Source organism: Astyanax mexicanus, chromosome 5 (genome assembly GCF_023375975.1).
Source record: "Astyanax mexicanus isolate ESR-SI-001 chromosome 5, AstMex3_surface, whole genome shotgun sequence".
NCBI lineage: Eukaryota > Metazoa > Chordata > Actinopteri > Characiformes > Acestrorhamphidae > Astyanax > Astyanax mexicanus.
The window spans coordinates 10,036,778-10,054,556 of NC_064412.1; the positions used below are offsets into that span (position 1 = coordinate 10,036,778).

The 17,779-nt window shown below is 38.2% G+C and overlaps 1 protein-coding gene across 1 annotated transcript in view; it reads right to left on the minus strand.

Moving 5' to 3' along the window:
- ca16b (carbonic anhydrase XVI b) overlaps positions 1-17,779 on the minus strand; it is a 161,931-nt gene that overhangs the window by 50,292 nt on the left and 93,860 nt on the right. The window contains exons 4-7 of the mRNA XM_007253383.4: positions 12,815-12,963; positions 3,493-3,588; positions 980-1,046; positions 628-785 (exon numbers count right to left, since the gene is read on the minus strand). Of these exons, the coding sequence (XP_007253445.3) occupies positions 628-785; positions 980-1,046; positions 3,493-3,588; positions 12,815-12,963 (470 nt within the window). The remainder of the gene's footprint in view (positions 1-627; positions 786-979; positions 1,047-3,492; positions 3,589-12,814; positions 12,964-17,779) is intronic.

Genomic DNA, 17,779 nt, shown 5'->3' on the forward strand with positions numbered 1-17,779 from the left:
ACGACCACAGCACTGCAATGACGATATCACACGTTATAGCACTCCCTCTCGTGTATTATTGCTTAATTATAGTATATAATATTATATAATAGTAATTATGTGGGATTTTCACTCATCCAGCCAAACACAAAAAGTGCCTTTTTGCCATTTTTCATTTTTGCATAGAGACATTTTTCTTGTTAATGATTTCTACATTTTACATTTATGACATCATTGGCATGCAGAGGTGTTATCTACTGCACCACACCAACCGTTTATATAAAATAAATATATATAAATTTATTTTTTTAGATTGTATACAGTATTAGTGTTCACTGTGAGCCCAGTATGCTTTATATGTATGTTTTATTTACTATACTAAGTGTCTTTTCTGAGAAAGATTACTCATCATGATTATTTCCTTATTCATAAATGTGTTTAATGTACAAATTTAATAATAAATATATCATTTAAATAATTATGGGTGTTTCAGTTGTTTTATTGTAATCTAATTTATTTATTGAATGATTCGAAGTTTTTGAACTGCTGCTAAAATTGTGCATCAATTGTGCCTGAATGGAGAATATGGTGTTTGTGGTGTATGATGATTGTGAGTGACTCTCTGAGTGATGTGTGCACAGTGCTTACCTGGAGGTAGGACAGATAAACAGGACGATTAAAGACGATCCACTCCACTACTTTACTGCACGGGGGTGTGGTGAGGGAGCCGGTGTAACGGTAGTAGCTTCCCAAAGAGGATGGCAACAGGTCCCTCAGGATAAAAGGCATGAGACTCGTCTCTTTCTCTGGTGAATAGAAGACACACAACAAATATACCACAAACCGACACACTGTTTTTCCACTCTCTGCAGCCTGCTGCTGCTGCTTCTGCTCTTAGTTTGTTAGTTGTGTGCGTTTGATGGATTCATATTAATCTGGCCTTTGAGTCTCTGCAGTCGTAATATCCAACACTGCGGCCTGAGGGAGGCTTAAAACTCACCGTGATGAACAACCCGTTTGAGACCCGTGATGATAGGCTCGGCTGCCACGTTGTACTTCTTCCCCACCTGCGAATATCCAATTAGAAAAGGCTGTTCAGAGAGCAGACCATACTGTTGTGTTTGTACTGTTTGTACGGAACACATCCTTCACCGCTTCCATAAATTATTCCACAAGAGAATAAGAAATGCTTTAATGTAAGAAAGTTTCGATATGCTGATGTAAGCACTTTTTATTTACGCTGCCGAAGAGTCTTATTCAGGTCATTAGATGGTGCGCATTCACTCTTATTCTCTAATGTACGGCGGCTTCGTTTGGTTGGAGAGGCAGAAAGGCAGAGCCCATGGGAACTTCCAGCACGGGAGCTCCACATTGATTAGCTATATAAAACTCCCAGCCTGGCCACATCCCGCTTTAAACGACACCATTCGTCTGGGCACTAATAGCGGTAAGCCATAACGCTGTCAGAACTGGCTGTGAGTGTTTAGGTCCCCGCACACGCGCAGTCTTTCACCGCCTGACAACGGACCTACATAGAACACACCTGTGCTCCACTTTCCGCCTGAGGAATAGACCTGTTGCCTGAGGGACAGCGTGTGCGAAAGGGGTCTTTGTTTTTGTGCCGATGAGCAAGTGAAAAATGAACATATGCTTTATGCCTCGGTACAAGAACAGCTAAATGATAAATAGACTGTACAGCACAGTGCCGGCTTCTGCACTCTGAACACCACTACTTTTCAGCCCACTAGCTGCAACTTCAGCATACAGTCAATTATCAGACACATTCATTTAATATAAGCATCTGCTACATATAAAAGAACAGATGCCTTGTTGAATCAAAACATATTTCCAATAGAAGCAGAAACTATAAATATAAGCTGGTATAAAGGGACTAGGAAAGCTAAGACCTCCTTTAATTTCAAAGAAAAAAGGCACCAACATCAGTGTCTATAATCTATAATCTGATTATGATGTGCTTACTCTGAGCCAAGAACAATGAACCAGCAAAAGGTCAGAAAAAAAAAAATAGTCTGTGATTTAGTTTTCAGAGCGCTGTGGTTTACAACGGTTGCAAAAGAATAAGTAATCCTTTGGAATGACCTGGATTCCTGCATTCATTACTAATAAAGTGTGCAATCACAAATAAAACATGAACCACAATTACAGACATAAACAATTAATTACAAACTAAACTAATAACACACATGCACATGCACTGTTCATTTCAATGTATAGAGCACATTAAGTAAATCTCTACAGTGCAGGCTAGAAAAAGTAAGTGCACTCTTTGCAATTTTAATAACATGTAGATTCCCTTTTAAAAGTAAACCAGCAAATATTTCTTGTAGTTGCAACCTTCACAACGTTACACTTGAAAGTTGATTTACATCTTCTCTTAAGTTTGAGGTCAAGGAGTGTTGCCTTGGCATTTTCCTGTAAAATGCTTTAATGCACTTTGAATTAATAATTTCCTCAAAAATTAATGATTGCAACGCACCCATTGATTTCATTTTCTGTCATTTTCTATTTATACTAGGACTAATCTCAGTATATTCTTTTTCTCAGCAGATGACTTTCTGTTCTTGGAAATCAACCATATGTTACAGATGTTGCAGATCGATATCAGTTCCTATCAAGTGTAAGAGATGTTAAACTGCTATGTGCTTGTACTAATTTGTACTATTTTAGTTAAATGAAGTACTAAAATAAAAATAAATAAATAATAATTAAAATAAATATATACAGGCACTGTATGGAAAAAGAAAACGCTTTCTACATTTAATCTACGATTTAAACTATATAAGTATAAGTATAATAACCTGTGACACATTAATGCCATATTGCTAATTCTAAGCCTGATAGAATTGCTTTATAAAGCCTTGGAGGTGCCGCAAAGTGTTATTATCTCAGCATTAAGAGGTAGACCTCCTGACATTGACCTTTAAACCTTTAACTGCCTTTTATTTGAATAAATAGCAAGAAAATTGGCAATAGTAGTAGTATTTGGACAATATTATACAGCCATAGTTACAGTACTGATTCTAAAATTATTCAGAGAACTGTCCATTTAACTCCAGTTGCTCTTACAGGAGATAAAACCAGGAATAGTGGTGACACATAGTGCTTGAGGGGCTGACAGCTAGAGCAAACTGCCTCATTTCTTCTCTACATGTCTTATCCACCAACAAACGATAGACTTGTGTACCTTCTCTCTCTCACTCTCTATCTTTCTCTCTGAAGAGGACAGCATTAGCTTGTACTGTACACTGTAACACCGGCAGTTTCTTATCACAGCCACGGTCGTTTTGGGTTTTGGTCGAGACTCTTTTCGAACCATTTTGAAGTGAACATTTTTTTTTTTTTTTTTGCATGAGCAATTTTTTTTAGTGTAGTGCTCGGTGCCTGGAGTAGGCCTGTGTCAAAAGCACAAGCCAATCATCTGCTCTCTCTCTCTGCTCTATCTATAAATGCCCGTTTATTTGCCTGTGGAGAGGTGCAGAGGTGGATCCTTACCTGAAAAAAGACAGCCATGGCAGCGATGATTCTCCTCTCCTTTATCGCCATGCTGAGGCTGTCAAAGTCGTCTGAATTATAGAAGTAAATCTGCATCTGTGGGCACAGACAGGCGAACGTGATGAAAAGGCTTTTCATCGACCCTTTCAAGCCACCAAACAGCTCGCACCTAGGCGCTGCTGTGAAATGACTGCTGGCGATGAATAAATAAATAAATAAATATTACGGTAAGTTGCCATGATCTGTGAAACGGTCTCTTTGATTGATTTACGGCTCTTCTTTTTTTTTGTGCAGAAAGAAAACCCTATTCTTATCCTCGCAGACAAACCTGAGCGAAACAAACTCTGTATCTCACTGGCATCCTCGTTCACGAGCCAATGCGCCTACGCATTCTGACATTTGTGACAATTAAGGATTATTCGTTCTCTCAGTGGAAAGGATTTAAGGGGGAAATGCAAAGCTCCGCATCAAATCTGCTCAATACAGCGCTATAAACATTGTGTCCATGTGGCCGTAAACATTGTCTCAGCGCAGTTGCGACAAATGAGTTTAAAATAAATGCTAAATCCACCGTTTGTGATTTGACAGAAGAGGTGGGGGGAGGCAAACAACAAGGGAAAAGAGAAAAAGAGGAAGAGAGGGAGAGAGAGAGATTGTTCAGATGATGGGAATGGGATTAAGGCTCTCTATGACGATCACGTCCCCACTGAACTAATTCTCTGCCAACCTCTCGTCTTTCAGCATCTCTCCCTCCGCATCTTTGTGTTCTCCCACCATGTCAAATTAAGAATATTTGTTTGCCGCTCTCTCTCTCACACTCCTGAATCGAAGCGCACTGCACACAGCCTGCCCGCTTTCAGGCACAATAGAACAGAAAAAAGGATACGAATTTCACAGAACTTCTTAAGACCCCTATTATACGGGCCGTAACACACAATGTTTACACAACCGTCTGCGAACCTCGCACTGACGTCCCTCTGTTGGCAATTCAGTTTAATCTGATAAGTGGGTGCGGAGCCAGTGGTCAGCTGAAGCCATCCATGAATAATTGGATGAGGCTTGCTCTTGCTTCTTTTCCGTGATTTTTTTTTTTTGCATTGTGTGTGCAGATGATGTTCACTGGTGTGTTAATAGTGATACATGTCAATAATGCCAGCTATGCTCCGCGAATGCTGTGAAGCTGATCCTTCTAATGAGCAAGGCTTGCCAAAAAGAGATGTACTCTATGGAAACCCCAAACCAGGAGTAGAAACCTTTGTGAAAACTCTGTCAGGCGGTTCAGGGGAAAATATTAAGCCTAGTCCTAGGCTCCAAGCAATTTTCCATGTAGAGTCCCCAGTGACGGAAATCTAGTTATGATAAGGCCTAATCCTATATCCAGAAAACTGGCTCTCTGCCATGCTATAAACGCAGTTTCCACTGCATTAATCAGTGCTGTGAATTATTGACTCTTAGGGAAAACAGTGTAGCATATTACGAAAAAGAAAAATGTCTGTTTGATGCAAGTTAGTGTTATACATTTATGAAAAAGCAAGATAAGCTTAAAAATAAATTGCTGATCAGACTTATTTAAAAACTTTCTGGGTCATAATATTCATAATATTATAGTATAAGAGTTAATATATGCCAGTTTGCTAAACCACTGAACTAAAGACAGCAGAGCATATATAGAGGAGCATATAGAGGGTGGAGAAATCTGTCTCTTTCTTCATGCAGGTGGTGTTTTGAAACCTGCTGTGTTTGTTCATCAAAAAAATTTTACAAATCTTTTTTATGTGGAGAAGATAAGATCAGGTAAGATTTGTGCTTCATCTGCTGGTATGTCTGGCTGATGACTGAACAGACAGAAGGATTAGCTAGCTTGCTATCTGTTGGTTATGGGTAATGGGGAGCTGAAATTATAGACTATTAGTGTAGACAAAAGAAGGTGGTCATAATATTCTGACTGGGCTGTGTAAACTATGATGGCTTTTCTATCTATTTCTCTCTTGTGCAGGTAACACTGCACAGTAGAGTAGTGCACCACCATTGTGAAGGCCTAATGGAGGTTTTCTGCAGTGAAACAGAGGGTTATATATGCATTTTTAGCAAAAACACTTTGCGATTTTCTCCTGCTTTGTAGGCAACAATTATTTTTAATTTCAGAATGCTAAGCAGCTGCTTAGAGGAGCGCAGGGCTGCTGATTGTTTGTTAGATTATGTGAGAGATTTAAAATGTGCATTACCTGGTCTTCCTTTAAGATGACTGTAAACAAGCCATAGCCCAAACTAGCTAATTAAAGGGGTAATGTAATGTATGGGTTTAGAGGCGGGACAGGAGGGAAAGCTGTAGGTATATTCATTTTTTAATGTTTTCCATGAACTAGCCAATAAAAAGTTTTCAAGCCATTGAAACAGTAGCTTAGCCCCACCTATTGCACTGGTAAAAACAGCAACTCAGACCTGAAGGCATGGCAGCACTAAAGCCAACATGGCAAAGTAAGGGCTACGTTTTACTTAGTTTATATGATTTAGAACAAAAATTAAATATTTAAGTTTATTGGATTTTGATTTTTTCAAAGATATTATATTAGAACATTAGAATCTGTTTTGAGTGCATTACAGACAGCAAACAGCATTTTTATATTTTTCAATCACTGGAACATACAGCTCTGGAAAAAAATAAGAGACCACTAAAAATGATAAGTTTCTTTGATTTTACCAAATTAAAAACCTCTGAATATAATCAAGAGAAGAAGCCATCAAACCAAGCTGCTTGTATTTTTGCACCAGGAGTGGCATAAAGTTATCCAAAAGCAGTGTGTAAGACTGGCGGAGGAGAACATCACAAGATGCCTTAAACCTAAAGTGAAAAAACAGGGTTATTCCACCACATATTGATTTCTGAACTTTATTTGAGGTCTGAAAGCTCTGCATCTTTTTTGTTATTTCAGTGTTACGACCCTATAGGTCATACTTGCTGATTATTGTTTTTTTTTCTTTCTGTTTGAGTGTGTCTTCCTACTGCAGGTTACTGCGTGATGCAATTTAACCAAACTGGTTGGTCACCACCAGGGGGAACCAACCATAAAAGGGAACAAGAACAGGAAGTGCGAGGGTGGTGCTTGGCTTCCAACATGGCTCCTGTGTGTTCCTGGTTCCCTGCCGCATGGTCTACCCAAAGTTTGTAGCCTGTTAAAGTGTTAGAACTAAGCTGATGGTAAAATCATGTTCTTTGGTGTGAACACTGTTGTTTCTGGTCTCTCAGTGGGGAGAATATAAGCTTATTCTTACAAGTTCTCTCAGTGGGAGAAAGAGTTTATTTTTTTTCTATGTTTTCTCTTGGTTTGTTTAATTAGGGAGTTAGGTTAGTGATTTGTATTTCATTTTCTTTTCTTTGTTAGTTGTTAGTTTTCTTAATCTTGAAGTTAGATTTGTTTTGTATTCCCTAACTGTTATCTCCCCTTTGATTTAAGCCTATCCTTTACAATTTGTTAAATAAACTAAACTTTTTGACTAACAGGAGTATGTGTGGTTGGGGAACCAGGAGGGCATGGGGGCCTCTTTTTTTTATGTTACGGGCTGACCTAGACCAGGTCGTAACATAATTTGGGGGCTCGTCCGGGATATGAACCCGGGACCTCTCGCATGGCAGGCGAGAATTCTACCACTGAACCACATTTACAGGCTTAGCTACAGCCTCAGCTACAGCAGCACCAAATCCAGCACTGTTTAGCTCAGCCTGTTTCTGCATCTCCTCCTTGAGATCATCAAAGTACGTAGCATCAGCATCATCATATTCTGCATCAAATCTCTCCTTCAGTCTCTTCTTCCTCTCCAGACGCTTGTTCTTTTTAGCTTCGTCATCATCAAATTTCACTACGACGGCCTCTTCTTCCTCCTTTTCTTCATCTTCATCATCGTCATCCTCCTCAGCTTCATCTCCCATCGCTTTGTGGACCTCTCCAGTTTCCAAGTCTTCAAAGTCTCCATAAAGCTCATCATCCTCTTTAAGTAGAGTAGCAGCATCTTTGTCTCCCTCCCATTTCCCGGTGACAAAGCAGTCCCTTATAGAGGCCAGCATCTCCTCGTCTTCCCAGTCATGCCCGGCGTCTGGCTGGAAGCGTGAGCAGTCTACAGCATCTGCTCTGACTTTCTTATTCTTCTCAGGTCGGGTAACTCGGAACAGACCACCCAGCTCCTCCTCCTCCTTGTTCTGTGCATCCTCTTCCTCCTCCACCACTGTGCCATACACCAGCTTGCGGAGGTTAGGGGCACTACGCTGACGCTTCAGAAAGGACCATTTCTCACTTTCTGCAAATAAATGCTGGAATGGAATTCGGGAGAAATATTGTCCGTAGTTTTTAGAATAAAACAATGTTCATTTTACTCAAACATAAACCTATAAATAGCAAAATCAGAGAAACTGATTCAGAAAATGAAGTGGTCTCTTAATAAATGTTTTCAGAGCTGTAATTCAGGTCTGAAAGGATACAAATGTTGAGGAGAGTGTTTCATGTATAACTTTGCACTTTTTGGAGATGATTCTATCTTCTCCTCACTTACTATAACTATTCACTGTAGCAGAGTTTATGTCCAGGTGTACTCAGGCCAATTTCCCTATAAACTGATTTGCCCACAAGAGCAGGAAGGACCTAATTAAAAACAAAACATGGATTCAAGTTCTCCAAGTTTAGAACTTGTGGGATTTTGTTGGGAAACATGTAGCAAAAAAAACCTAACCACTACAAGAGGCGTTTAACCGCCAGAGAAGCTGCAGGTTCTGAAGCAATGCTATGGACTCGTGGTTATTTTTTCGCTCTAAGTGCGTTTTGTCCTTGAACAAAAGTTGAGCTGAAATAATGGTCTGCCTCTGAAATCGAAAGAAGATGCCCCTGGCAACAGAACTCTACGCAAGACCCCCGGGGCATCCAGGCAAGAACAGCTGAGCACCAAGCTGAACTCCCAGTCCAGAGTAAGAGAGTAATTAGGAGCAGAGAGCAGAGGGAAGATTTGAGGAGGAATTAAAGCTCTAATACAGAAGAAAGAAGTACAGTCAAAGTCTCACTAATGAAAACCAGTCTCCCTCAGATTTCTTTCAAACCCCAGCCTTTAATGGTGTCCATTTGTTGCCGGTGTTAGCGTTCACAGACAGAAACGTATTAGCCAGCTTTTTCCCCAACAAGCTTTAAAGCACATTAGCCAATTCGCTCAGTCTCAGAAGCTTATATACTTCTGAAGACTGACCCAGGGTCTGCTGCGCAACTGCACCTACATATTCCCAGCGAAAATAAATCTGATTTCAGTCGGATAGCGAGTGAGGAAACACATAATAACTCATCACAGCATATGTTTAAGATCATAGTCAGCTTGGGTGTGAATGCTTGGGCACACGTGCAATGCTGTAACCGTGTGGGCTGCATGCTGCAATTATAATTATGCAGAAGTGGTAAGTGCAGTTGTACTTTTAGACTTGGGTTTTAGATAATTGGCCATGCAGTGTTGGACTGATTTGCTCTAGCGCTGCCGAGTCTCTTACGTATAAAATTAATTAAATGATTCCTTTGACCTTTCTTCTCACCAGACTTGCCTCCTACAGGCCTTTCATACAAAAATACAAAACATAAATACAAGGTCTTCTTCAAGGCAGAACTGAAAAAAATAAAAATAAAAAAATCATTTCAAGCCTAATGGCATATTTCATAACAGCCATTTCATAATGAATTCATATGTTCCAAAACAGGTACAAAATGATAACCAGGACCAGCAACAGTAATTTAACAACACAGAAAATTGCCGGATTTAAAAGCTAAAAGATGAACACAGAACACAGCACACAGATAACAGATGTTGAAATGACAGAGTGTTCTGAAAGGAAGGCTTGTATGAAATGGTAGTAATTAAGACATCATTCAAATGATGCACATAATTTATTTTGGTGTTAATTGCTTTTATCACTTTAATCACCTTTGTTTTATTTGCTCAAATTTGACAGTAACATTTTTTTTCTAAAAGCAGTGAATTTTGTCATAACAAAAAAACAGGAACAAGTACAAAATAATTCTCTCATAATGATCGGATGTTTGTATATTTTCTATACAGCTCTGGAAAAAATAAGAGAGCACTTAAAAATGATGAGTTTCTTTGGTTTTACCAAATTGAAAACCTCTGGAATATAATCAAGAGGAAGATGGATGATCACAAGCCATCAAACCAAACTGAACTGCTTGAAGTTTTGCACCAGGAGTAAAGGCATAAAGTTATCCAAAAGCAGTGTGTAAGACTGGTGGAGGAGAACATGATGCCAAGATGCATGAAAACTGTGATTAAAAAAACAGGGTTATTCCACCAAATATTGATTTCTGAACTCTTAAAACTTTAGGAATATAAACTTGTTTTCTTTGCATTATTTGAGGTCTGAAAGCTCTGCATCTTTTTGTCATTCCAACCATTTCTCATTTTCTGCAAATAAATGCTCTAAATGACAATATTTTTATTTGGAATTTGGGAGAAATGTTGTCTGTAGTTTATAGAGTTAAACAGCTATTTTCATTTTACTCAAACCTAAACCTATAAATAGCAAAATTAGAAAAACTGATTCAGAAACTGAAGTGGTCTCTTAATCTTTCCAGAGCTGTATATGTGTCTATATATGTGTGTATGTGTGTGTGTGTGTCCTCTCACTCTCAGCTTACAGTGTACACAATATGTACTGTTAATGTCACTGATATTAATGGTACTGCTGGTGTGCTTTTCTTATAGGTGTGAAACTACAGATCTTTCTACTGTTCTAAGGCTACTGTCAAGATCTGAGTTTTATAAGGTTGCCTAGTCCTTCATATATTGCATCAGAAAACACATGGAATCAAATGGGTTTTACATTGAAACAGTGATCTGAATGCTAAACAGTGAGTTTTGTGACCTGTGTCTGAATATAAATGGCTTTCTATAGGGTATAAAACACTCTGCTGTGGTGTAGAGTAAAGAACCGTTTGAGATTCAGCCGCAGATGCTCTCAGATCACAGCGTGTGAATAGCTGACGTTTAGCTGCGTGGAACTAAAGATGTACCAAAGAGTTAAACTGGGGAACTACAGTAACAGCATGAAAAATGGTGGCATCAATAATTCATGATGTTAACATCACTGCCAAGCAAAAACCTTGAGCTTCTTGCAGGAGATGTTTCAGGGTGTCTGCAGGTATGGGGAAATTCAATTTTAGTCTTTTTAATACCAGTTGGAAGAAATAGTCAGAGCACCAATATTGAATTTACAGATTTCTGTTAAATCAGTAAGCTACATTGTAAACCATTTTTTCAAAGCCAATACTGTTTGTACTGTTTTTGGGAGATGAATTTAGGTCATTTTAATGATGTTTAATTGTTTTTTTCCTGCTTTTGTAAAGTTACCCTTTAACATGTTTAACATTTATAATATATATTATAATATATACAGTACAGGCAAAAAGTTTGGACACACCTTCTCATTAAATGTATTTTCTTTATTTTTTCATGACTATTTATATTGTAGATTCTCACTGAAGGCATCAAAACTGTGAATGAACAGTTTTATGTACTTAATAAAAAATGAGCTGTCCTCCACAGCCACCGGACCTGAACCCAATCCAGATGGTTTGGGGTGAGCTGGACCACAGAGTGAAGAAGGTAAAGGGGCAACAAATGCTAATAAACACCTCTGGGAACTCCTTCCTTCAAGACTGTTGAAAAACCGTTTCAGGTGACCACCTCTTGAAGCTGATTGAGAGAATGATGCCAAGAGTGTGCAAAGCAGTAATCAGAGCAAAGGAGCTATTTTGAAGAAAGCTTGAATATAATATATATATATATATATATATATATATATTTAGTTATTTCACCTTTTTTTGTTAAGTACATAAAACTCCACATGTTTTGATGCCTTCAGTGACAGTGTAAACGCATTGACAAATATATATATTGACCTCTCTCAACGATGTGATTTGCCATCTGCAGAACTGCTGCTCTCCGTATGTTTTTATTTAATTGCATCATTCTAATACACTCTAAAAAATGCTGTGCTGAAAACATTAAAAGCCAACCTGTCTGTCACTGATTTCTGAACTTTTAAAACTTTATATATATATATGAATATGAACTTGTCATTAACAATCATGTCATTTAAAATCACTAAAATCACATATTTCTCACATTCATTTATTAGCAAGTAAAAAAACAATAAAGAAAAACTAAACTCAAAACAAGATACATGAATACACTGAATAAAATAGAAAGCAGAAAACAAAGAAACAGCAACCAGACAACCTAAGGCTGAAACACAGGGGCTTTAAATACACAAATGGGGAATAGAAAACACCTGGGATTGCTGATGAGGGGGCGGGGCTACAAATGAACACAGGTGGGAGCACTGAAGACATGGGTGGAGACAAAGAGAGACATGTGCTATGAGGGGGATGGAGGGGAAAAACATGGAGGCTGACGAGAGACAGGACCAGGATGTGACAACATAAAAATTTTATAAATGTATAAATATTTTTCTAGTTCTATTTCTATACTCTACAAATGTTGTTATGAAAGAAATAAAAAATCTAAATCGTAATAGAGGATCAATTATACATCAGAAATATATTGATTATTTTTTTTTTATACAAAATCACCCAGCCCTACTATACTGCTAAATAAAGAACTGCATACATAAATGAAGGAATGAGTGGGTGTACAGGTTTTCCAGTACAGATACATTTATATATATTTAAGCCTCTTCGATGTGAAATGAGGAATAGTAAATGGGACTCTTGACCCTTAGCGCAAAGGTTTTTCTATATTTTCTAATCAGCAATCTAACAGGATCCATCAGGATTTAATAGATCAATAAAAGACAACCTTGTTCTGAAGCTCTAAAGTCATCATTGTTTAATGACCTCCCTCACACATCAGATGAGCTATTTCTGAGCATAGCTGGCTGGTATGAACTCGGTGGGAGTTCATTTAAGACTGACGGAGTTAATTTAACACTGGTGGTTTTACTATGAGAGCACATGCTTGAGCACAGTGTCAGCTATTTTCTCTAATGAACAGAGCTGGGCTGGAGAGAAGGAAAGAGAGAATGGAATAAGGCTTTTTACAGGGGGGAGAAAGATTGACACCTCTTTGCTCATGAACAAAACACAGTCGGCATCATGACAGTCGATACATCACAGTGATCTGAATTTGATAGAGTTCAGATTGCTTTAGATTGCTGCTGCACTGTGTAAAACTCAGCAAAACAAAACAGATTGGCTTGAGCAGATTGGCTTGGCTTGGTTTCCATAAATGACTGGATTAAAATAAGCAACATTTTATGATTTACCTCCACTGGAAACTTCCTTCCATTAATGCTGTGCTCGGAGCCGGTTGATCCGTTGGTGTGACCCCAGTGAAACTCCACCTTCTCTGCCTTGAACCGCCCAGGGAGCGCCGCCCCTCTGACAAAATAGTCGTTCTTCAATAAGATGGAGACTAGAGAAGAAAAAAGAGAGACGGGTGAGGAAGAGGGAGGGGTGAAGAGGAAGGAAATAAGGGAAGGCATTCAAATCATTACTGCAGCTAAGTTAGGAATGGACTGCTTCCCTCGTTTGCGGAGATCTCCTCACAGATCTACAGAATGGGTGGAGATATGGCAACTAGAACAATGCCATCTTCTTCCTGCATTGTTTCCACCCTTTTACTCCGTTCACATCTGAGAAAAGTGCCTTACACAAAGTGCTACAGGCAAAAATAAGACAGCAGCAAACGAAGCTGAAAAAAAACCATTTGCACACAGCCAACAGAAACTCTGTCCACACACACCATCCTTTAATTGGTCACATTTAATTATTCTAGAAAACGAAGAGAATATCACAGAGAGGACCGAGTCCGGACCCTGTATTCAGAGGGCACAGACAAAAAGCAGCACATCACAGCCAGTCCCACTCTGTGTCCAGCGGCTTCATCAGCTCGGATGTTAAAGCCTGTCACATGCAGCTACATTAGGAATGGCCTTGCTCCTCATTAAGGCCTGAAAAGACATATTCATTTAGATGTGTCATTTTTTTTTCTTTCACATGCCCCGTACCAATCCTACTAGAGTGAGTTCAGTTAAAATAACAAGCCATTTAAACACTAACCCTAGCTTCCAGCGATGCCACACAGCCTGGGCCTGAGTCAAAATTTTAATTACTTGTTATATTTTACAGTAATTTATCATTTTAAAGTAATCTTCAGTTTGTTATGTGCTTCTGAAAACAATGAAATGTTAGTAAACATTAATAATGTTAATAATATACAATATAGTAAATAGTAATGTGTGATACAGTAATATTTATAATAATACTATTATAGAATTTCTAGCTATTTTGTTAATTTATATAGATTTAATTAATTAATTGAGTTATTAAGAAGTGGGTAATTCCACCAGTGTAGTGACAAATGGTGTCACATATATTTTGCAATTAATCTAAACTTAAATATAACCAAGCATTTTTTTATAACCAAATTATAACATTATATCATGTTTTTGTTTTGATGCTTGTTTATCAGTTTAAACTGTAAAAGTGTGTACAATTATTTTAATTATTTCTAAAAAAATATTTCTGGAAATTTTCAGAAAAAAAAAACAAAACAAACGAAATCTCTGAAAAACTGATTTATGTTTTACATAAATAAAATGTGTTTCACGGTGCTTTGCTGATAAAACCTGATTTTAAAATTAAAATATACTATCATCGAGGCAATACTAGTTGTGTTTTTTGTGTACTTGCAATGTGACTTCTTAACTAAACTAGTGGTGGACCACATCTTAGAAAGGCTCTAATTTTAGTAATGATTTCAGTTGTGCTACTGACATTTGTGTTACATCTACTAATATTATTTTATATAAACAATAATATAACTACATTTACCATTGTGTTGTAGAATGTGGCACTTCTTGTTGAATGGTAAATAATGTCTTTTAAATAAAGTATTTAAAAGGTTAATTGTATAAAATATTTAAATGTTAAATAGTATAAACCAAACTGCTTGGCCCAAAAAAAGGTCAAACACTCTAATATTTGGTTGGATCGCCTTTAGCTTTGATTGCAGCACACATTTACTGTGGTATTGTTTCAATCAGATCCTGCAATGTTACAAGATTTATTTCAATCTAGTGTTGCATTAATTTTCACCAAGATCTTGCAGCAGCATTGATGATGGTAGAGTCTGACCTCTGCACAAAGCAGCTCTTCTCCATCCAGCACATCCCAAAGATTCTCAATGAGGTTAAGGTCTGGACTCTGTGGTGAACTCTCTCAATCCATGTGTGAAAATGATGATCTCATGCTTTTTAAATCACTCTTTCACAATTCCAGCCTGATAAATCCAGGTCTTCTTGGAAAGGGAAGTCTATTGATGGAATAACCTGGTCTATATTCAGTATATTCAGGTAGTCAGCTGACCTCATTCTTTCAGCACATACTGTTGCTGAACCTAGACCTGCAGACCAACTGCAGCATCAACCCCTCATTATTTACTTACTTAAATCCAGGAGGAGACTTTATTTTTTGACCAGGCAGTGTATATTGAAGAGCACCACAATATTATAATGTAAATTCTTCCTGATATTGTGCAGCCCTGATTTACAGGGGTTGGACAATGAAACTGAAACACCTGTCATTTTAGTGTGGGAGGTTTCATGGCTAAATTGGAGCAGCCTGATGGCCAATCTTCATTAATTGCACATTGCACCAGTAAGAGCAGAGTGTGAAGGTTCAATTAGCAGGGTAAGAGCACAGTTTTGCTCAAAATATTGCAATGCACACAACATTATGGGTGACATACCAGAGTTTAAAAGAGGACAAATTGTTGGTGCACGTCTTGCTGGCGCATCTGTGACAAAGACAGCAAGTCTTTGTGATGTATTAAGTGCCATGGTATCCAGGGTAATGTCAGCATACCACCAAGAAGAACCAACCACATCCAACAGGATTAACTGTGGACGCTGTAAGAGGAAGTTGTCTGAAAGGGATGTTCGGGTGCTAACCCGTATTGTATCCAAAAAACATAAAACCACGGCTGATTAAATCACGGCAGAATTCAATGTGCACCTCAACTCTCCTGTTTCCACCAGAACTGTCCGTCAGGACAATAAATTATTGTGGTCTAAAAACAGGTGATTCAGTTTCATTGTCCACCCCCTGTATATTGATCATGATTCCAGTTATAAAATCATTAAATGGCAAAATAACCAAGGGGGTGATTACCTTTTTTATGCACTGTTTACAGTCATAAGCTAATACGTTACTGGAACACAGAACAACATAATTACTGCCAAAGTTGTTTTCTGTAGTGTTTCCATTAGTGTCATGTTACACCTAGTCAAGAGCTTTAAGTCCTACTAATGCATACTAAGCAATGATAGGCTTCATCCAGCATGGCTTTTAAACCTACTGTTACATCCCCCACTCTCTCTCCACACACATACACACACACACACACACACACACACACCTGATAACACATCTCCTTCAGCCTGCCAGGTTGTCTTTGCAGGCTTGGGCAACAGGCCTATAACGTTTCCTCAGCATGCAGCATCACAGAGATTAGGATGAATGGCGAGGAACCACTCGAGTGAGCCTGAGGGTACACAAGCTTTAGCGGCAGATCCAGCGTTTAATCCTGAGGCGAGCGAAAAGGCATGGAGCGCGCATAAACAAACAGGGAGTCGGGAGGGATGAAGAGAGTGGCGTTTGAAGTGAGACAGAGGGGAGAAAGCGAGGCGGGAATGAAACAAGGGCCTGTGGTGACTTTATATCCACACACAGGCACGGGCTGCGCACAGAAGGAGGATCAAGACGCCGTGTACACAGGAGAAGCCGCGGAAGCGACGGCTTTATGGCATCTAATACAGTGATCTGTAAACTGAAACAGAGACTCCTATTGCTTCCCTGAGTACTGCTGGCACATTGTGCTGATGGGTTTGCCACGAGGGTTCTTTAATACTCTGTGTGCTAAAAGTGAAGACAGTGTGATAGACACAGTGGGTGCACGCTGAAACGCTACTTCGTAATGTAACAACATAAATCCTCATTCAGTTACCCAGAACTAGGTTTTCACACAAAATATGATGCTACAGAAACAAGTCACGGAAGATAATCCTAGAGCCTTCACTACAAAACTGTGCGAGTAAAATCTTTATTTTTAAAAAAGTTTTTGTTTTATTTTTCAAAGTGTGAACACTTTTTAAAAATGTTACTATTTAAATAGAGTATGATTGTTGATTTCTAATTTAGGCATTTTGTGTTATATTTGGCATTTGACAGCAGTTGTAGTCTGTGCCAGTAATACAATTTAAAGCTCTGGAAAAAATAAGAAATGAGGAAATTATGAGTTTCTTTGATTTTACCAAATTGAAATCCTCTGGAATATAATCAAGAGGAAGATGGATGATCACAAGCCATCAAACCGAGTGCTTGATTTTTTGCACCAGGAGTGGCATAAAGTTATCCAAAAGCAGTGTGTAAGAGGAGAGCATTCCAAGATACATTAAAACTGTGATTAAAAAAACAGGGTTATTCCACCAAATACTGATTTCTGAACTTTTAAAACAGGAACTTGTATTTCTTGCATTATTTAAGGTCTGAAAGCTCTCAAATAATTATATTTTTTGTTATTTCAGCCATTTCTCATTTTCTGCAAATAAATGCTCTAAATGACAATATTTTTTTTTGGAATTCGGTTGAAATGTTGTCCATAGTTTATAGAATAAAACAAAAATGTTAATTTTACTCAAACATATACCTATAAACAGCAAAATCAGAGAAACTGATTCAGAAACTGAAGTGGTCTCTTATTTTTTTCCAGAGCTGTATATAGTAATTTCTCAAATCTGAGCTTCTAACTTCTATAGTCCACTGAAAGCACACACATCGTTTTTTAAGTTAAATAATATTGAGTCTAGTTAACAGAGAAATATTCATCATTTTTATCTAAAAATATTATGAGAATATCCATGATTCTATTGGTATTATAAGAATAATTATTTTACATGCTTATTTATTTTTCACTTCATTTGGGTAATTTGGGTACTGCATTAAGTATACTTCTTTGATGACATTAATGCAGAAATACCTTTAAAACAACATCTGTTCAGAGACGTCACTGCATTTTTCAACAAGCCAATGCAAAACCACACGCAGCACCGCATCACCAAGACATGGGTGCAGATGAAGAAGGTAAAGGTACTGGATTGGGCTGCCTGCAGTCCTCAGCTGTCACCAGTATTGACTGTTTGGAGGATTTTGAAGCACAAAATGTGATA